At 51.0% G+C, this 21,064-nt stretch overlaps 1 protein-coding gene across 3 annotated transcripts; it reads right to left on the bottom strand.

Annotated features, from left to right (window-relative positions):
• Nucleotides 1-3,843: 3,843 nt before the first annotated feature.
• Nucleotides 3,844-16,029, bottom strand: LOC125742756 (G-protein coupled receptor family C group 5 member B-like). Of its 3 annotated transcripts, XM_049015074.1 has the most exons (6): nt 15,218-16,029; nt 11,462-11,573; nt 8,690-9,700; nt 7,626-7,738; nt 6,186-6,277; nt 3,844-5,954 (listed from the first exon to the last, which is right to left on the bottom strand). In XM_049015074.1, exons 2-6 carry the CDS (start codon nt 11,472-11,474, stop codon nt 5,762-5,764), a joined length of 1,422 nt encoding a protein of 473 aa, XP_048871031.1. In that variant the 5' UTR covers nt 11,475-11,573; nt 15,218-16,029; the 3' UTR covers nt 3,844-5,761. The 3 variants fall into 3 exon arrangements, with proteins under 3 accessions (XP_048871031.1, XP_048871032.1, XP_048871033.1); XM_049015075.1 differs by lacking the exon at nt 11,462-11,573 and having other exon boundaries at nt 15,218-16,028; XM_049015076.1 differs by lacking the exon at nt 6,186-6,277 and having other exon boundaries at nt 5,775-5,954.
• Nucleotides 16,030-21,064: the final 5,035 nt, after the last annotated feature.

Genomic DNA, 21,064 nt, shown 5'->3' with positions numbered 1-21,064 from the left:
TAAAACTTCTTCCATGCCATGGTGCTCTTCTATTTTTAACCAATTAATTCAATTTTAATCAATTACTCACTTGAATTGTGTATAAATAAATCTGACACTTGTCCAGAGTGAATGAAAAAACAGTAGGAAATATTTTTCTGTTATTCCTTTGTGTCTCAGGCCTGTGGACCGCCCCAACCCCCCACCCCCACCAGCAAGGCTCCATTAGTCAGCTGATCCAGTGTCAGTGACACATATTACATGACAGCATTAACAATCTCATCTTAAAATGAGGTGTAACCTGTGAACCACCACGGGACTCCCATAGCCTCACAGTGGGCCCTGTGGGGGGGCCAATAGATGCGGGCAGATTTGTTTCTGGGGCCCTTTGGAGTCCACTGAGGTGCAGTAACTTTTTGAGGCCAACAGGGGGCCAGACTTTGGGGGACCCATGCAATTATGTGGTTTGAGTGATGGCAAACACTGGCGTAGCCTGCAGCACCCCCCCCCAAGCCTGGTTTAGAGCCCAGTCCTCAGTCCCCAGTCCCCAGTCCTGTTCTGCCTGCTGTCCCATCTGTTGTTATTCATTTTTAAAATTATGCATGTGATACTTTGGGACAGAAACGCACATCTCTATAGACAGTCCTGCCCCCGAGATGCCCCCCAGCACTGCCCATTCAGACGCCATCTCTGCCTCCGGCGACCTGAGGCTGCTTATGTGTCAGAGCCATTTTGGGCGGGGGGGCAGTAATTCAGCATAATCTGATGTCACCCATGCTAATTATGTCTACAATGTTCAGTGCTTCCAATTTTATCAACATGGGGCGGGGGGGTATTCACGACATAGTTCAGTGTACAGTATATTTCTTTATGGATCACATTCCTGCTGACTGACGTGCAGAGCTTAAAATGCATCTCTGCTTGCTTGTGCAACTAGGCACACAACAGAGCAAGAATAATCAAAAGTCCAACAGCTGTCTCCATACCTGAATTTCCCATCCAACAGAATGTCACCAGACTGCTGCTTTCATTGCATTAAAAATCTACTAAAATCCTTTTTGACAGACTTACACAGAGTGCTGTCAGAAAACCCCCCAGTGCCCGAGGGATTAAGGAGATTCAAACCCCTCAGGCTTCCGTCTTCACCCCTCTGTGGCACTAATTTATGCACAGCGCCCTCCCGTGGACACAGTGTGTATGTGAGGGGGTTGATCTGGAGAAGCAAAGGAGTCAGTGGGGGGTGGGCAGGGCTGGCTTGAGCCAGGCAGCAGCTGTGATGGACATTCTCTCCTGGAGAACAGGAAGACACTGGGATTTCCAGGAATGGGCTTCATCGCTTGGGCTGGGCTGAGGTCACATAGGAGTCAAAATGGCCATTCAGAAGGGAAGACCTGACTACACACAGTGAAGCGGGGACCCAGGCTGCAGCACACGCACACGGACACGCACACGCACACGGACACGCACATGGACACGGACACGGACATGCACACGGACATGAACACGGACATGCACACGCGCACACGCGCACACGCACGGCAGCAGGGAGGCTTCTCATGCTCCAGGGACTGGTTTGTCGTTGTCAAAAAAGACACCCCCCCCCCCCCCCCCGCGCCAGTGTAGTGACTGCTTCTGGCCATCAGGGGGCACCCAAACCAGGCAGTCTCACACAAATCAGTGGTTTGAGCAGAAGGCACAGGACCAGCAGAGGTCTGTGATAAATAGCAGGACTGATGCAGACCGTGCACGCAGAAACTCTGCAGGGTTCTGCCCAGTGAGAACTCTTCTCATTCTTACTTGTTAAACACCAGCTGCTCCACAAATCTTAACCTCCTTATAACATGACACCCACCCCCTTTCCGAACCAGCTGTGCCACACCCACCAGATTGTATGGAACTGTGCAACTTGTGGACAGCTGCTTCTTGGGTGTGACCACCTCCGTTCCACTCTCTGTCTTTGGGGGAGGGTTGGCTGGGGGGCAGGGTGACCATTTATTGACAAGGCTATCAGGCACTGCAGGGTGGATCCACAGGAAGCCAATCCTGTGACTGATCAGGAGTCAGGAAGATGTCTATTAACACTGGCTGTGGCACCAGCTCTGACAGCACTCCCTGCTGGTACATGGATCCCTCTAGGTTAGACTCAGCCAGAAGAATGGAGCGTAAACAGCATGTCCTCTGATCAGTGTAAACAGCAGATGCGGCGGATCGGCCGTTTTTTTTCCCTGGCGGCACACAGTCAGGCGCTTTTAGCAGAGACAGCCAGTGCAGCCTGTCCTCACACTGCAGGTCCTCCGTGCCGGCGATGGCAGTTACAGCGTTCCTGGTACAGGCTGTCCTCACACTGCAGGTCCTCCGTGCTGGCGATGGCAGTTACAGCGTTCCTGGTACAGCCTGTCCTCACACTGTAGGTCCTCCGTGCTGGTGATGGCAGTTACAGCGTTCCTGGTACAGCCTTTCCTCACACTGCAGGTCCTCCGTGCTGGCGATGGCAGTTACAGCATTCCTGGTACAGCCTGTCCTCACACTGCAGGTCCTCCGTGCTGGCGATGGCAGTTACAGCATTCCTGGTACAGCCTGTCCTCACACTGCAGGTCCTCCGTGCTGGCGATGGCAGTTACAGCGTTCCTGGTACAGCCTGTCCTCACACTGCAGGTCCTCCGTGCTGGCGATGGCAGTTACAGCGTTCCTGGTACAGCCTGTCCTCACACTGCAGGTCCTCCGTGCTGGCGATGGCAGTTACAGCGTTCCTGGTACAGCCTGTCCTCACACTGCAGGTCCTCCGTGCTGGCGATGGCAGTTACAGCGTTCCTGGTACAGCCTGTCCTCACACTGCAGGTCCTCCGTGCTGGCGATGGCAGTTACAGCGTTCCTGGTCCAGGCTGTCCTGCAGCTCGGTGTGACTTCCTGTCGTGTGACTTATGCACGCTGGCTTCATGCTGCTTCATTTCTAGCGGGTCTTTATTTTTAACGACCGCCTTGGCTCATCAAGATGTGACGGTCTTATGCACAAAGCTCCTAATCCAACAATCCTCAACAAGCAGCCAAATTCGGGTCTTCAGACCCAAGTTTATATGGAAGCATTTCGTTATTGACCCAGTTTCCTAAACAACCTGCATTTAAACCATCTGAGCAGATTAACTGTAATTATAATGAATATTTCATTCTGCTATGGTTTTTGTCTGAAACAGTCAGGTGGAGTTGCATGGGCTTGCATAAGGAGGGCAAGACAGTTTCTAAGGTGTTCTTGGGCCCCGGGCCTCTGCATGACCTCAGGAATATTCGGCAGCCTGAGCGATAGTAAGGGAGAGGCAGTGTGACTGATGGGAAGGGAGAGGCGGAGTGAGGGATGGGAAGGGAGAGGCGGAGTGAGGGATGGGAAGGGAGAGGTGGAGTGAGCGATAGGAAGGGAGAGGCGGAGTGAGGGATGGGAAGGGAGAGGCGGAGTGAGGGACGGGAAGGGAGAGGAGGAGTGAGCGATGGGAAGGGAGAGGCGGAGTGAGGGATGGGAAGGGAGAGGCAGAGTGAGCGATGGGAAGGGAGAGGTGGAGTGAGGGATGGGAAGGGAGAGGCGGAGTGAGGGATGGGAAGGGAGAGGCGGAGTGAGGGATGGGAAGGGAGAGGTGGAGTGAGGGATGGGAAGGGAGAGGCGGAGTGAGGGATGGGAAGGGAGAGGCGGAGTGAGCGATGGGAAGGGAGAAGCGGAGTGAGCGATGGGAAGGGAGAAGCGGAGTGAAAGAGTGTGCCAGAAAAAGACAAAGGAAAGAGACAGAGAAACAGAAAGATAGAACAGGAGAGGGAGGGGAGAGGGAGTGCAATATAACAAAAGGTTGTTTTAGAATGTATAAAAAATGCAAGTCAGACTTGTAAACAACAAACCTTGCATTTTATTTTCTACCGTTTTTCCTGTGAAAACAGAGGGGTCTTGTTTCTGGGGCCCTTTGGAGGTCAACAATGCAAAGCTCAGTGCTGTCATCACGGAACCCCCCCCCAACCTGGCCTGGTATGGTATGGTCCGCAGTCATGGCGACGGGAGGCATGGAACTCAAGGTGCGGGTCAAGCCCCTCATCCAAAGCCCACGATGACAGCACCTGAGCCAGCATGGATTCCGTGACTCCAGTGATCCGGGATCATAGCAGAGTACCAAAGAAAACCACTCTCATTAAAAAGGTAAAATGATCCCAACATTAAGTCCTCTGTCCCACCAAATACTTTTCTTTTATTTGTTACATCATGCTTGTGATATTTTTTAGCCTGTCACAAAATATTATTCTGCATTTGTAGAGCTAAATCGTCTTACAGGTCTGTTAGTTAAAGGTAAGAATTGGATGTGCAAAGGTATGTTGGTGGTCTAAAATCTTAGAAGCCGTCGGTAGTCACTCTGTGCCCCCTCCTGTCCATCTACTGCTGCCTGAGGTTCTCCCCACCTGGGGCTCAGGCCTGCATTTCCAGCCCGAAGACGAGGGCTGGGGTGGTCGGGGTCACCCCAGGACCCAGGGCTGATGCCAGTGCAGGAACGTCATAAGGTGGAAAACATCACTGTGAGAACCGAAGGCTTCTCTTACAAATGTATAAATAGTCCAGTCGTCTGTCCAGACAGCACAATATAAACCTTTAAAGATGACAGGCAAGTTACAGCAAAAGTCAGTCACTCTTAGCACTCATTGGTAGAGGAATAAGTCACAAGCTCCGGGGGAAAAGCGGGACGAATATTCCATCAAATTATCTCAGACACAATGAAACTCTATCATTTGTTCAGTCAGCTACAACATCAAAACCTGAAAAAGTGGAGAATCTGACACTTTCTGTGTCTTTATGTTTTGTTGAGTGTCGGGAGACCCGTGATGCTGAATCTCGTGACTTCTTTCAATTCCTAAATGTGTGCTGAAGCTAAACTAATGACATGTTTCTTCGAGATCAAGAAGAGCAGCATCTGTCACGGGTGCCCCGGGCGAAGACGTGCCAATTTATATGCAGGACTAATCGCTGAGGCTGAGAGTGAAAAACTTTAGCTGTATTGGCTTTCAACCAATCAACAGGAGAAATGATACTGTCAGGGACCTGAAAAGGTGTCAAACGTGGACAGTGAAATCCGGAAAATGAGAATCAGAGGATGAAACTTCCTGACTCCAAGGGTTAAACCTGGCTTTGTTTTGTATCCCACACCAAGCAACAGAACCGGAACCAAGCATCCTCAAGCGTCCAATGCGAAAACCCCAACATCGTGTTCTGGGTTTGGGCCATTAGCATGTTCACAGTCACACTAGAGCTATGCAGCACCTATGAATGACTCTCTTTCAGCATATTGTGCAAAAAACATGAACTCTTCTCAGGACCTGCTCTACAAAAACAACGAAAAGCTATGGTTACTGCGGCTCCTTTGTCTGCAGCTGGAATCCCAGCACCAGGTCAAAAGATCGAACGCACAGTGTGACGTTCCACACAGAGACAAAACTGGCACAATGGACAGTGTCATCAGTCCACTGCCCATCTGAAAGTCTGGCCCAAACACACGGACACCTCATGTTGGATCTGATCATCCCAGTGGGTTCAGAAGATGTAACACTGTCTCCACCTTGACACCTCTACTGTGGAAGATGAAAAGTGAAAGGTCATCATGTCCATCCTTCACACGAGAGGATATCCACTGTCACTGTGAAACCCAACCTTTTCCCACTGCTCTCCACGCTTGGATGAATTACCACAGTTTGGGATCAGCATGTTCCTCACATAGATGTTCACCTTTCCAGATTCTCCTCCTCCGCCATCAGTTTTGCCAGTTCAGTCTTTCTCAGACACAAAGTAGTGCATCGGCTTCTTGTTGGCGTCCAGGAACAAACCCTGCTGACGGTCCACCTCCTGGGTCCATGGTTCCGTGTCCCTCCAACCCCAACTCCTGGAGGTGGGCACCTCAGTTCCAGCCCTGCCCTCACCACAGGTGCCTTCCTGTGTAGTTGGGGGGTGCAGTTGGGATCTGGGGAAAAAGACGAAACAGCCAAAAGTCAGTTGGTCTGCCCTCGGTCCTCTTACTTTCCTCCACACTGAGCTTCACCCTGCGCTACCCTAACACTGATCTCAGACCTGCCCATGGTGTTAGGAGTAACCTCCATGTTTCCTTCACAGCGCCAGAGGACCAAGACCATGACGGTGTACCCTTGAAGACCTCCCCCCGTATTTTAGCTGACCCCTCACACCTTTTACTGACCTATATCCTCCAAAAGGACAGCGTTGCCAGAATGAGTCATGGAACGTCCCTGGCTGGGAGTGGTTCATGCTGGGACAGCGGCTGTGAGCGTCCTGGGGAGGGGGAGAGCCAAGGTGGGGAAGCAGCTGGTGAGCCCCACCTGGCTGGGCAGTGTGCATGAGCATGCCAGGCTCTCAGGGGGGGGGTCACAGGAAATGTATCTCCCGAGTTAACATTATTGGTAATATTACCATCATCATTAGTGCTATATTATTAAAAGGTTAGGGTTAATATTATCGTAATTATATTAAAACAGTAAATATCAGCATGCGTGTGATCCAGTGTGGCTCCGAGTGTGTGACATTCTCTGTCAGTGTGACACGCTACATGTGCGTGTGCCTCGCACCACCAGATGAGTGCAGCGTTGTTTGTGAGCAGCGGTGGGCACAGCCGGCTGGGCCTGCAAAGTCACCTTCCATAGCCGCTGATCTGCTAACTCCAAAGCTTCATTTGACAACACTAAACCGATAAATCGCTAAAAAATGTATTGGAAGCTAACGATGACCACTAACTTAAACCAGATATTTAGAACTTAACCAATTAAGTATTGGTGCTTTCTGTTGAATTTCTGGAATAAATCTGCATCGACATTTTCTTCCTAGGATATCCTGTCTGCGAGGTGTAAGTGCTTTTGTATGAAGAGCCCTATTTCACACCTGACCGATGCTGCTATTCTGCCCTCAGTGAAGCTGCTTATCGCCTGCAAAAATGGCGCCATTTACCCGGAGAATCTCAGCTCCTTATTGGTCTATAGCTCTGTCAAACAGAACCCGGAAAATACAACTGGGGGCCTCTATAGACAAGCATAGAAGGCTGTTTAAAGTCCATTTAAATCCGGATAAACAAGATATCCTGTTCTTCACTGAGTTCAGGGTGCCCCAGTGTAAATGCACTTTATTTTCGTTCACTCACATTTAGCTCAGACTACCTTAAATCAAACAAGTTATCGATCAATCACCTCTTATGTTTACATATAGTCAGCCAACAGTTTACAAATGTTTTTGACATGTTGACATGTGGATTTACAGTTAGTGGAATTACATTTAGTGGAAGCTATTTGGTCCGCTAACAGTTGTCAAAGTTAGAGGAAACGCTAATATGCCAAAAAAGTTAAAAGTTCGCTAATTAGTGGTTAGCAGCTTAGCAGAACCCTGTCCATCACTGGTGGTGAATGGCTGGTTGGCTTACAGTCGGGACAGAGTCTGGCCCACTTCGAGGCGCTGACTGTGCTTGGGTCCTGCTCACAGAGTCATTTAGAGACAGTGTGAGCCCTACCACCATCCCCCCAGTCCTGGTTCTACGCCTTACTGCATAACAGGTACGGTTCATCTCCGGCTGGTGGGACAGAGAGCAGCTAAGAGAGTCTAACTGCAGTACTGACCCCCAGTGAAAGGCACTCACCGTGCCCCCGTTCAGTACCACGGTCATCTCAGTGGGCTGGTAGATGTTGCTACGGAAGGGGGCGCTGCTCCGGATGCCCAGATGTCCGTTGGGATTGCTGCCTGACCTCAGAGCTGCAGATAACAACACGCAGAGTATGGACTTTTATGGAGAAACTTCTAAATGAATCCCCTCAATGTTAATGTTGCCTGTGACATAACTTGATATAAATATGCAGTAAGTTCTGCAGAACACTTGCAGTGTAGAGTACCTGCACTGTGGAACACCTCAGTGTGGAGTACCTGCACTGTGGAACATCTGTAGTATTGCCTATCTGCACTGTGGAACACCTCAGTGTAGAGTACCTGCACTGTGGAACACCTCAGTGTGGAGTACCTGCACTGTGGAACATCTGTAGTATTGCCTATCTGCACTGTGGAACACCTCAGTGTGGAGTACCTGCACTGTGGAACACCTGTAGTATTGCCTATCTGCACTGTGGAACACCTCAGTGTGGAGTACCTGCACTGTGGAACACCTGCAGTGTGGAGTACATGCGATGCTGAACATCGGCAGTGTAGAGTACTTGCACTGCAGAACACATGGTGTGTTGAGTACCTGTACTGTTGATCATCTGCAGTGTAGAGTATCTGCACTGTGGTACACCTGCAGTGCTGAGCACCTGCACTGTTGAACACCTGCAGTGTACAGTACCTGCACTGTGGAACACCCAGGGACGGATTACGTACCGGGCCAGCGGGGCCGCTGCCCAGGGGCCCTTGGGGTGCAGGGGGCCCGTGGGGCTCCTAGCCCAAAACAATTTGCAACGCTTATCAACAATGTATTTTCGTTTGTCTATTTTAGAGGGCCTACATTCTTTGATCCTCTGCCTACAAGGGCCCCTGACCCTATAGGGAGGGTGTTTGGCTGCCAAGGGCCCTTGAATTGTGGTGGTTGTGGTGGTGATGGTGGTGGTGGTGGTGTGGGGGGGGGGGGCCCCTCGCGAACGTTTTGCCCAGGGGCCCACACAACCCATAATCCGTCCCTGGGAACACCTAAACATGGAGTAGCTGAAGGTGAAGTACCTGCGCTGTGCTCATCAAAGGCAAAGGCCTGGTTCTCCATGTACTGCATGGGCAGTACGTCATAGACGCTTGTGTCCCTCATGCGTGGGTGAGACTGAGAGGTGTCAAAATAATCCGGGATTGAGGCCGAGGCCAAGGGACTCAGGCAGGCGTGGGCCTCTGGGACAGCATAGAGCAGCAGTAAGAGCCAGCCCTGCGCCACTAGTGTCCCCGACAGCACGGGCCTATCCCAGCTGGGGGCGCGGCCCAGGGCCTCGTTGCCATACAGATAGAAGCTCAGCCAGGCAGCCCACAGCAGTGCCGAGGTCAGACAGACCAGGAAGAGCCACACGCCTTCGCAGCGGCGCCGCCGCCCCCTCCGGCACAGGGTGCAGCCTGAGGCCACCAGAGCTACCAGCAGCAGCAGTGCTACATAGGTGCAGGAGAGCCCGAAGTCCAGAGGCTGGTACTGGCAGGCTGGCAGATCTAGGCGCACCACCGTCAACAGCAGCCACTCAGCTGTGATGATGCCCTGGACCAGTGTCAGAGCCACGGCCAGACCCACCAGCACGGCACCTCTCGGGCACCCTCTGCCCTGGGAGCTCCCGCCTCGCGGTGGCCACCAAAGCCGAACCGCCTGGACCAGCAGGCAGGAGAAGCAGAGGGCGAACAGTGGCCCCCAGAGGGCACGGCGCACCACGCAGAGCGGCTCGCCATCCTCGATGAGGAAGGCGAAGGTCAGGCCAAAAAGAGCCGCCACGCCCGGCAGGAGCAGGAGCAATGGCGCCACCCTGCTGCGCTGCTCCGGCTCGTCGATGCGACGCAGACGGTAGAACAGCAGCACCATGGCCAGCAGCAGCGCCCCCAGTGCCCCGGCACCCGACGCCGCCTCCAGGACCACACCCCACACCGCCTCCAGGCTGCACAGGACCCAGTACGACCGCGGCAGGTCTGGCGGACAGCCACGGGGAGGGGGGTCCTCCTGGGTGGAGCCTGGAACCACAGCAGAGAGCAGGAGGAGGAACAGCATCTCTGTGAAGGATAAAGATGGAGACAAAGATGTGTCATGGTCATTCCAAATTGGAGGTGTTCTGAAGTGGCACAAGGAGACCCACATTCCTCAGGACTCTCCAAGATCAGGAGTTGATCTTGGAGTCATGGGTCAGTCTTGAGATCAGGGGAAGGTCTCGGGGTCAAGTATCCGTCTCGGGGTCAGTACTGAGGTCCAAGATCAGCCTCGGGGTCAGTACTGAGGTCCAAGATCAGCCTCGGGGTCAGTGCTCCCTGACCACTCCTCTCTGTCTTTTCAATGTGTCTCAATCAAGAAACCTTGGCTCTCTGACTACAAAGTGAAACAGCACTAACGTCAACATATATGTAATTTACATTTATGCAAACATGCATGAAAATGTCTGCGATTCTCTGTACCACCTCCCAGAATGCTCCTCAGAAACTCGCTCATTCCACAAAATTAGCAAATGGGTAAAATATTTCAAAAATAAATATCCTGACGCTGACAGACGCCATTAGCAGAGTGAGCAGTTAAAGAACCCGAGTCCTGTAAACAGCCTAATACCTGAAAGCGTTTGGGTCTCGGTGCAACAAAGGCAGCACTTAATAGAGCAGAACTACTCACTCTCACGTCCTTTAACTTTAACTGGGAGGACGGCTGGTTTGGCAGGTCACTGTGAAGGATTAATGGCTCCTTGCACTTTTTATGAAATAAACGGTGAAGTGAAGTTTAGGTTCATGCTGCTGCACTCAAAGTATACATCACTCAGGCTGTGACTCAGGCTTGAAAATGGAAGCTGAGTTTCGCTACAGAATAAAATTATCCACTGATGAATGCAACTGCGGGGGTGGCATGGTGGTGCAGTGGTTAGCACTGTTGCCTCACACCTCTGGGACCCGGGTTCGAGTCTCCACCTGGGTTATATGTGTGTGGAGTTTGCATGTTCTCCCCATGTCGTCGTGGGGTTTCCTCCGGGTACTCCGGTTTCCCCCCACAGTCCAAAAACATGCTGAGGCTAATTGGAGTTGCTAAATTGCCCGTATGTGTGAGTGAATGGTGTGTGAGTGTGCCCTGCGATGGGCTGGCCCCCCATCCTGGGTCGTTCCCTGCCTCGTGCCCATTGCTTCAGGGATAGGCTCTGGATCCCCTGTGACCCAGTAGGGTAAGCAGTTTGGAAAATGTATGGATGGATGGAATACAACTGCACAGCTTCCCTTTCAGTCAGTCAGCTTTTGCTCATACTTTTGGTGCCTTAATTGCTGTGCCACGTACTGGCCTATTACTGTCCTAAACCTGCATGCCACTTCCTTTTACAGGCAAACAGGGAGACTGTCAGGTAAATGAGGGCTGGTGTTATGGAGACTGTATGGTGCAGATGTCACTGTGCTGCTGGTCCCGGCCTGCCAGCCAGCGCAGCCTCGAGGTGGATATGAACGAGAGTAAAGGAAGGAAAAAAGAAGAGAGACAGTGAGACAGACTGAGTGAGAGAGGGGTGAATGAGAGAGAGAGAGACAGAGAGAGGGAGGGAGAGAGCAAGAGAGAGAACAAGGGAGAGAGTGAGTTAGAGAGAGGGACAGAGAGACAGAAGGAGAAACAGAGAGGGAGAGAGACAGAGAGAGGTAGAGAGGCAGAAAGGAAGAGCCAGAGAGAGAGAAGGGGAGAGAGAAAGGCAGAAAGGAAGAGCCAGAGAGAGAGAAGGGGAGAGAGAAAGGCAGAAAGGGAGAGACAGAGAGAGGGAGAGACAGAGAGAGGGAGAGAGAGAGAGAGATTCCCCACCGCACCTTCAGGCCTCATTTTGTCTGTGATCTATCGCTCCATTGTTCTCTTAGAGAGCCGCCCTTGTTGTTTTTGTTGCTGGTCGCTGCAGACGTTTCAGTTCAGCTGCTTTATAGTCTGTTGGGGGTGGGGGGGGGGGTTACATTCTGTACATCCCTCCTATCACCCCTGTCACTCGAACCCCATGCCCCTGTAACCCCACCCAGAAGTCAGCTGGGAGCAGCTCACAATCACAAGTTTACTTTTTTCTTTTAGAAGTTTGGTAGCGTAGCATGTAAGCCATTGTCTGCCTGTGACATGGTCACTGGGTAGCTGTCTGCTGCTATCATTGCTTAGTCTGGGGGGAGCAGCCCCTGAATTCGAGCACAGCCACGGTAATGGAGCACACCAAGTGTGGGGACGCATGTGAATGCAAGCAGGGCAAGTAGGGCAGTCATTTTCAGCACACTGCTTACCGTGACGCGAAATAGCAGTATATAGAAGCAAAGTAAACACAGTGAAATTAAATCAAGTGATGTACAAAGAAAATTTATATCACTGGATGAACAGATATAGTATGATCGCATATGATTGCACATTATTTAATGTGTCTTAAATGTAGAAATGTTGAAATCAAATCAAATTGTGAGGTCAGGGCTGATTCTAACCCCCAAAATACCAATATATATATATATATATATATTTCATATATATGTTGTTTCCATATCTTTACGTTAAAGTGCCTCTGAAAGATGGCATGTGAGTTTCAGTCTTTCCCATTTGTAATCTGCATTTGTAAATTTCTGTTCCATTTAGTGCTTTTTAAAAATCTCCAAATATGGAAAAGCTGCTACATGGTATTTTAGGTCTCATTCCTATTGGATTGATATTGAATTGGAATCGAATCGAATTGGAATCACGACTTTAGCTTTTGAGTCAGAATTAAATCGAATCAGGGCATCTGATTAATAGAACACAGTGGTAACTATTTACATTTATTAAGCTAGCAGATATCTTTATCAAAAGGAGTGTTTTTATTTTGAGAAATTGGGGTGACACGGCCCCAGGAGCAATATAGGGTCATGGACCTTGCTCAACATCTCAAAAAGGAAATTACTCTGCCAGTACCTGGATTTGAACCAACAACCATCTGATGCATCCTAAGCCGCAGATCCTTATAACACCCTGCCTGGTGCACCAAATACATGAGAAAGGTTTGAAATCAAGAGGAAGCAAAACTAAGGCAGTGAGGGGAAAAACCTCAATGGTTACTGGCCATCTGCCTGCCCATTCAGAGCTGAAATGCCTCTGAATTAAGTCTGAACAGCATTCATCAGGCTCAGAGTCCCCCAGTGGCTCAGAGTCCCCCAGCAGACTCAGAGTCCATCAATGGCTCAGAGTCCCCCAGCAGCTCAGAGTCCCCCAGCAGACTCAGAGTCCATCAATGGCTCAGAGTCCCCCAGCAGCTCAGAGTTCCCCAGCAGCTCAGAGTCCCCCAGCAGATGCAGAGTCCTTAAGCAGCTCAGAGTCCCCCAGCGACTCAGAGTTCCCCAGCAGCTCAGAGTCTGCCAGCAGACACAGAGTCCATCAATGGCTCAGAGTCCCCCAGCAGCTCAAAGAACCAAGTGCGTCAGAGTCCCCCAACAGGCTCAGAGTCCCCCAGTGCCTTAGAGTCCCTCAGTAGCTTAGAGTCCCCCAGCAGACTCAGAGTCCCTCAGTGGCTCAGAGTCCCCCAGCGGCTCAGAGTCCCCCAGCAGCTCAAAGAACCCAGTGTGTCAGAGTCCCCCAGCAGGCTCAGAGTCCCCCAGTGCCTTAGAGTCCCCCAGCAGGCTCAGAGTCCCCCAGTGCCTTAGAGTTCCCCAGCAGCTCAGAGTCCCCCAGCAGACTCAGAGTCCATCAATGGTTCAGAGTCCCCCAGCAACTCAGAGTCCCCCAGCAGCGCAAAGAACCAAGTGCGTCAGAGTCCCCCAGCAGCTCAGAGTACCCCAGTGCCTTAGAGTCCCCCAGCAGCTGAGAGTCCCCTCGTGCCTTAGAGTCCCCCAGCAGGCTCAGAGTACCCCACTGCTTTAGAGTCCCCCAGCAGCTCAAAGTCCCCCAGTGCCTTAGAGTCCCCCAGCAACTCAGAGTCCCCCAGCAGGCTCAGAGTCCCCCAGTGCCTTAGAGTCCCCCAGCAGACTCAGAGTCCCTCAGTGGCTATGAGTCCCCCAGCGGCTCAGAGCCCCCCAGCAGCTCAAAGAACCCAGTGTGTCAGAGTCCCCCAGCAGGCTCAGAGTCCCCCAGTGCCTTAGAGTCCCCCAGCAGGCCCAGAGTACCCCAGTGCCTTAGAGTCCCCCAGCAGCTCAGAGTCCCCCAGTGCCTTAGAGTCCCCCAGCAACTCAGAGTCCCCCAGTGCCTTAGAGTCCCCCAGCAGGCTCAGAGTCCCCCAGTGCCTTAGAGTCCCCCAGCAGCTCAGAGTCCCCCAGTGCCTTAGAGTCCTCCAGCAGACTCAAAGTCCTCCAGCACCTTAGCCCATATCCGAACCATTCAGTGATTTCCACAAGGGAGCCATTGTTAGTTCTAATAATTAAGGCCCATTAATGTGTGAATGGACTGACACCAAATGACCTGACAGTTAATGCTGGAATTAACCTTGGTTCATGATTAATGATAAATAATAGAGAATTTCAAATGTGGAAAACTTTGCTAATGAGTGTGCTGTTAAACTACAGAAGGGCCCGTGCACAAGGCACACAAACACAGGTTTAGATTCATAACTTTGTGGGGACTGTTCATTCATTCCTATGGCCATAACCCCAATCCCAACAATGGCAACCCTAACCCCTACCCAGCTCTAACCTGAACCATAAGTAACCAGACAAAATACAAGACAGTTTTAGTTTTTAGAGAGAGGGACAGAGAGACAGAAATCTGTCACAGATCTGTACTGAATTGAGTTTCCTCTTGTGGAGACTAGAAAAACAGCCCCCCCACACAGACATAGGGTGAAGGGGCCCTGTATTACTTGGCAACAGGCATGTGAGCTGGAAATTAAAATCTGACTGTGCCAATTACTGGTTAACCACACCTACCCCAATGCCACCCCCCGCAGCACAGTTTTAGAATTGTTTGTCCGTATTTGCACATAAACACACACGCGTAGAGAGAGAGAGAGAGAGAGAGAGAGAGAGAGAGAGAGAGAGAGAGAGAGGTGATGTACACGGACACTAACACCATGAATCTTAACATAGTGAACCAAACTATCTTTAAGCTCCTGCTTAATGAATGGAAGTTAAACGTTACACCGTATTATTTAAACGTAACACACACATTTTAATGTCAGTTCAAGATAAATACCAGATTAAAGTAATTTTTTTGAAGGGAAATCACATCATTTCACATAAATATCGGATATCCTATAATAAAGGGTCTGTCTGTACTGGTATCGGCGACCTTGTAGGCCTATTCAAAACATTTTCATCAATAGAATATATATTATAAAGCAAGCGAACACTGACGCAGTAGTAAATACACCAACATGCCCTAAATTACAACTGATCGAATATTGCTAGTTTTACCGAGAAATGCTGACCTAATTCGGCTGGCTTCTGAAGGTTGTATTTGCTTCAGGAATGACAGCTGTCTGGGTTTACGGGTTACGTAACCAAAATTTAAAAGCGCTGTATGAATATATGTAGATAAATGAGAGATCAATCCGACTTTACCAAGTCCCCCCGGGTACAGACGCACTTGTGACACGCTGGGATGCAACTTTTGCGCGCATCTCTCTGGACCACTTTTCCTACCTTAATCCTCTGCTGAAAAATCACACATCAGTCCGGTTCGGCAAAGTTTGACTTCAACGCAAAACTTCCGCAAAAAAGCTGGATTCTCCCTTCTTCACTGTCAGACACATAGAGGAAAAAAAACGAGGTGTGTCTCCTAAAATGGGTGTTTTTTTTATCTGAAGTGCTGGGATCCACAGCTTTCATGAAGAAATAAATCAATGCATAAATGCGGGATGGAAAATGCAATCGCCTCCCGACGCGCTCCAGTTATAGTCTGTTTATTCCAGCTGAAGCTGCTGCGGTCTTGGAGTCCGTGGGGATACAATAATTGACAGACAGCCCAAATGGAGTCTCATCTATCCCCAGCATTCATCTCCCCATGGGCATGTAAACCAGCCGATGCCAGCCAGACCGCCGAGCGAATCGGACAGTAGGACACAGCTATTAATGTCCCGATCGATCCATATAACGCCGTTCTGACCCTGAAGTTTTTTTAAAAAATAACTATTTTCTCCTTCCTTCTGCAGGGATCTTCGGATCCTAAAAATAGGCGTCCGAAAGCGGCTGTTGGTAACTGTCAGTCTCGCCGCTGTTTTCGGACTGGCGCACTGTCACATAAATGCACAATATAGTGCTGTAGAGGTCCCACTTCGCTGTTTTTCAGGACTAACACAAAACGATAGTTGTCCAACGTAACATCTTCCAAACCTTCCTTTTCCACGGTAGACCCCTCTTACTTCATCTCTCTCAGCTGTTGGGCTCAATCAGGGCACGGAGCGCCCAGAGTCTGCGAGCGAGCTGCAGCTCCTCATGGGGGGGGGGGGGGGGGGGGCAGCTGAAGCACAACATCACAGTGCGCCATCCTCCCCTTTCCCTGCCCAAGCGGCGTTTGATAGTCAATTTGCGTAATTATCGCATACACATGTAAAGCTGTACGATTCAAACTGGAAGCGCATTAAAGTAAATGGATAATCGTCTTCCTGGTGGACTAAATGGAATGTGTAACTTCTTTTCATCTATCACTTTAGCAGTCGTGTTTTTTATTTCACTTTCTGACCACTGTCTGTTGTTGTGGATAATGCAAGGCCAGTGTGGTGACTCACAGGGCGCACTGAGGGCTCACATACAAAAATATTTCCAGGGCTAAATATTCCTCACAGGAACAGACTGGCTGACAGACCAGCCAGACAGATTCAGCACCAACACGCACCCGTGACATGAAACCCATCCGTGCAGTCACAAACAAACACTGACAGGCGTGAATACAGGCCACACGCATATGTATATATCTGCTTACACTACCGGGGAGCAAAGAGGGCTGATGGGAAGCCTCACGTGGAGGGTTAGGCTCCCTGAAGGACAGCTGTCCTGTCAGTCAGCCATGAGGAGAGCAGACAGGTGCAGGCAGAACACGGCAGCTGGATGCTGGTTGGGACATGATCCAGACCGCAGGGGCATGTTCTGGCACCCATGCTGCTTGCTGGAATACGGAGGCTTCTCAGGTTACCAGCACGACACACCTCGACTATGCAAAGTCCACCCGAGGCACACAGGGACTGAAGTGGGGGTGGGGGGCAGTGTTTAAGAGGTGCACTCTGTTTTAGAGGGGCTCCATGCTGTCGGGAATCATAGTCTTGTTAGTGTAAAAACATTTTAGCTCTACAGCACTATCCTTCTGCTAACCCAGAATGCACTTCTCTCGTCAATAGTGCTATGAAGTTTCAGCCAATTGGAGATGGTAACTGGGCTCGCTGTGTTCCACACCCCTGCATGGTTTCGGCCTGCAATGGAATTCTCATTGAAATCGGCCATTTGTACGAGAACAGGTACATTAGAACGTGCTTCCCCCCCTCATTTTCCATCTTATTCCTCTTTTTGTAAAAATGCACATACATAGAGGTGAGTGCAAAACCTGGGATCTGAGCACAGGGGTCAGTCATTCATCCAGGACCCTCAGAGCTTTTTCGGGGGGGTGGGGACCTTTGCTTAATGCCCAGTGGAGACATGGCTACTCTCCCAAGCGCGATACCAAACCCACAACCTTCCAATCACAGGCACAGAGCCCCCCCCCGACAATATCTATGCCACAGCTGGTGCAAGGGCCACTTCTATCCTTCTAGTCAGCAGGAATTTCCCCAGTGGGTCGGTCTCTCTTCCCCAACCCCGGCTTTATATAACCTATTAACCAGCGACCCAGTGGATCGCAGGAGATGATTAACGGAGAATTGCTTAATTTCACTGGTTGCCAATTGGTTGATCGTGATCTTAAAAACACAGTAAGGTAGACCATCCCCCTCCCAAGTTGGCAGCAAAATATACCAAGGGTAACCAACTCCCAGGATGCGATTTGTTGCTAGTCCACCCCTGGATACCCCCCTTTAATATCCCCAGTTGGCGTAATCCAAAGCATGTGACTGTAGAAGAACGAATCAGCTTTGCTAGTAATGAGTCGCTGCTTCTGAGTACATGCCCCCCCCTGCTGTGGGAATTTTCACATGTAATTGTTGTCATTGTTTTGCATCTTTATCCATCAGGGATGCCGAGTGTGGAGCCCTGCGATAGTCTACAGTATTTTCAAGCACAGAAGCCCAGCAGACTTGTAGCAATCTCTGGTGGCTTCATTCAAGTCACTCCCTGCAGTGCACTGGGTGACTCTACACAGTGTGCAAAGTGTAAGACAGGGGTCTATGCAAATGAGAAGGAAGTACAGCGCTGTGCTGGACTCCCTCTCCTACGCTGGTCAGAGCAGAAGGAACTGCAGAATCTGCAGAAATGCTGACGGCCTGGGATGTCCTTAGCTTTATGTTCGCGATGTCAACCGGCTGTGTAACTGCATCAGAGGCTACATCGATTTTCTCATGGACTAATATTTTCCTCAGAAAACAATGACTGTATATGGTTCCTAAATAAGTCCCCCTAAACCACAAAGGACATAAAATACTCATCCTGCCCTGCCCTGTCCTACCCTGCCTTACCTTGACTCATCTTATCTCGTCTTACACTTTGTCTTGCAAGCAAGGGGCTTTTCACATGTACAGAGTATTAAGCAATGCAGGGATAAAAGAAGGAATACCGGAAAAAATGTGATAAGCTGAATCTTTATTGCCACATGACCAACGCCAGTGGAAGTTTGTGTCAACACAGCTTGACGGTTGGGGACACCAAGACAATTAGGCATAACATGGAGAGAAAATAAATGCAAAATACTCGACATGCAACAGAGAGGCCGTAATATGAAGTAGGAGATAAATAGAGGAGTTTGTGTAAATTTAGTGCAATGCTGAAAATTGACAGAGATAAAATGTAGAAAACATACATCCATGCCTATAGTGCATCACCTGCAATGTGCGCTTATGATGAGCTGTGCTGATGAGAAGGTATTTGCTCAAAGGGCGTAAGTGCTGCATTGTTATTTCAATATTAGCAGGACCTGTTGAAGAAGTTGTGCTTGAAGTGTGTTATTTTGGTGGTTAGAGATCTGAGCCAAATTCTTAGGGGGTGCTGACTTCCCAACTTCACTGTGCTTTGAATGGGGGGGGGCAGTGATGCTCACCTGGGGGGACTTTCCCTCCACATGGCCTAAGGGGAACTGCTGTTGCTACCAGGGGGTCCTGCTGGCTGGGGAGCACGACACCCAGATACTCTCACAGCCAAGTCCCTCTCACCAGGGACAACAGACACGCCGAGCAGCTAGGGACCCCTGGCGGAGGTGAGCTGTTAGGGACCCCTGGCGGAGGTGAGCTGTTAGGGACCCCTGGCGGAGGTGAGCTGTTAGGGACCCCTGGTGGAGGTGAGCTGTTAGGGATCGCTGGCGGAGGTGAGCTGTTAGGGGCCCCTGGCGGAGGTGAGCTGTTAGGGATCGCTGGCGGAGGTGAGCTGTTAGGGACCCCTGGTGGAGGTGAGCTGTTAGGGATCGCTGGCGGAGGTGAGCTGTTAGGGGCCCCTGGCGGAGGTGAGCTGTTAGGGATCGCTGGCGGAGGTGAGCTGTTAGGGACCCCTGGCGGAGGTGAGCTGTTAGGGATCGCTGGCGGAGGTGAGCTGTTAGGGGCCCCTGGCGGAGGTGAGCTGTTAGGGATCGCTGGCGGAGGTGAGCTGTTAGTGACCCCTGGCGGAGGTGAGCTGTTAGGGACCCCTGGTGGAGGTGAGCTGTTAGGGACCCCTGGCGGAGGTGAGCTGTTAGGGATCCCTGGCGGAGGTGAGCTGTTAGGGACCCCTGGCGGAGGTGAGCTGTTAGGGACCCCTGGTGGAGATGAGCTGTTAGGGACCCCTGGCGGAGATGAGCTGTTAGGGACCCCTGGCGGAGGTGAGCTGTTAGGGACCCCTGGCGGAGATGAGCTGTTAGGGACCCCTGGTGGAGATGAGCTGTTAGGGACCCCTGGCGGAGGTGAGCTGTTAGGGATCCCTGGCGGAGATGAGCTGTTAGGGATCGCTGGGTCGTCAGCAGGCTCTGGAGGTGCAGCCTCCCCCCCCCCCAAGCTCCTACTTTTCTTCCTCTGTGACTTCTGGGGGGGGTGGTTCACACTGCTCACTCAGGCAGCTGCTCTCGCAGCCTCTCCTGAAAGGGCCACCGCTGCTCCAGGTGCTCGTGTGGCCGCTGGCCAGGCTCCTGCTGTGCCACTACCTCGCCATGTTCCTGGGCCAGCTGGGCCTCCAGCGCATGGTACGACTCCTCCCAGCCACTCAGCGTGGCCTCCACCTCCTGCAGCTCGCAGTGCTTCAGAGCCAGCTGGGCGTCCAAGCCGCGACACGCCCCCTCCGGGTTGAGCAGCACCGTCTCGCGCCCCCACAATGCCGCCTCCGCTGCCTCGGCCAGGCGCCTCTGCCAATCGCACTCCTGCTCCCAGCTCGCCCTACAGCTGCTAAGGTTACTTCTTATCTGAACTGATTGAAGAGGAAATATATTCTCCCTGGTTCTGATAAAATGGACATTCCTGCAAAAAGAAAACGATGGAAAAAAAGGTTAGTGTATCTCTTCATCCTAACAGACTAATAAACTTTTGATTCTGTACTAGGATTAAGTTACAGTCCAGTAACTCTGGTTTAGGTGTTCATGCTAACTATGATGAGGTGATTAGACAAACAGCTTCTATGCTCTGCAAGTTAAAGTTACTGATTTGGTTTTGGAGTCTGCTGGCTTCGATCAGATATAGCGATGAATGTATATAACAGCTTCCACCCCCCCCCCCAAGGTACTCATGCACATAAATGACAGATCTGGGAAGTACAGCACTGGGAGGTACTTAAATACCAGATTAACAAAAGGGGCAAACAGGAGGCAGCTTGCGAGTGATTAACAAGAGGGCAGGAAGGACAGGTAAGACAAACAGGCGCCAGGGAGGAAAGAGAAGGACCAGGAGGACACAGTGGTCTAAACACTTGTTTTCTTACATAATTAATAGTTAGGCGCTGTCACGATCCGGAAATACTGGAGACGGCGATCGTGCGGGAAACAGGCAAGGGAAACCAGGTACGGGGAATAACGGGGTTTTATTAAAGTAACTGGGACTAGGGAGCATCGGACAGGGACTAACAATCATCCACAATGACGGACAAGGGTAACAGGCAACACCAGGACTTAAAACAGGACAAGACTAAGCAAAGTAATCAGACAAGGCTGGAAACAATCAGGGACGCACACGCGGGTAATCAGGGGGCGTGGCACACACGAGGAGCCGACGAGCCGGGCCATGACAGAACCCCCCCCCAAAGGCGCGCTTCACCGGGCGCGCCAGGGAGGAGGCGACGAACGGGACACAGGAACCGGGACCGAGAAAAGAACAAAACTAACGAGAGACCGGAAACAGGACAGAGGCACAAAACATAGCGAGAAACAGAACGTAAGACATGACATGACACAGGACCGGG

This window comes from Brienomyrus brachyistius, chromosome 5 (genome assembly GCF_023856365.1).
Source record: "Brienomyrus brachyistius isolate T26 chromosome 5, BBRACH_0.4, whole genome shotgun sequence".
NCBI lineage: Eukaryota > Metazoa > Chordata > Actinopteri > Osteoglossiformes > Mormyridae > Brienomyrus > Brienomyrus brachyistius.
This window is presented reverse-complemented; position numbering and strand designations above follow the sequence as displayed.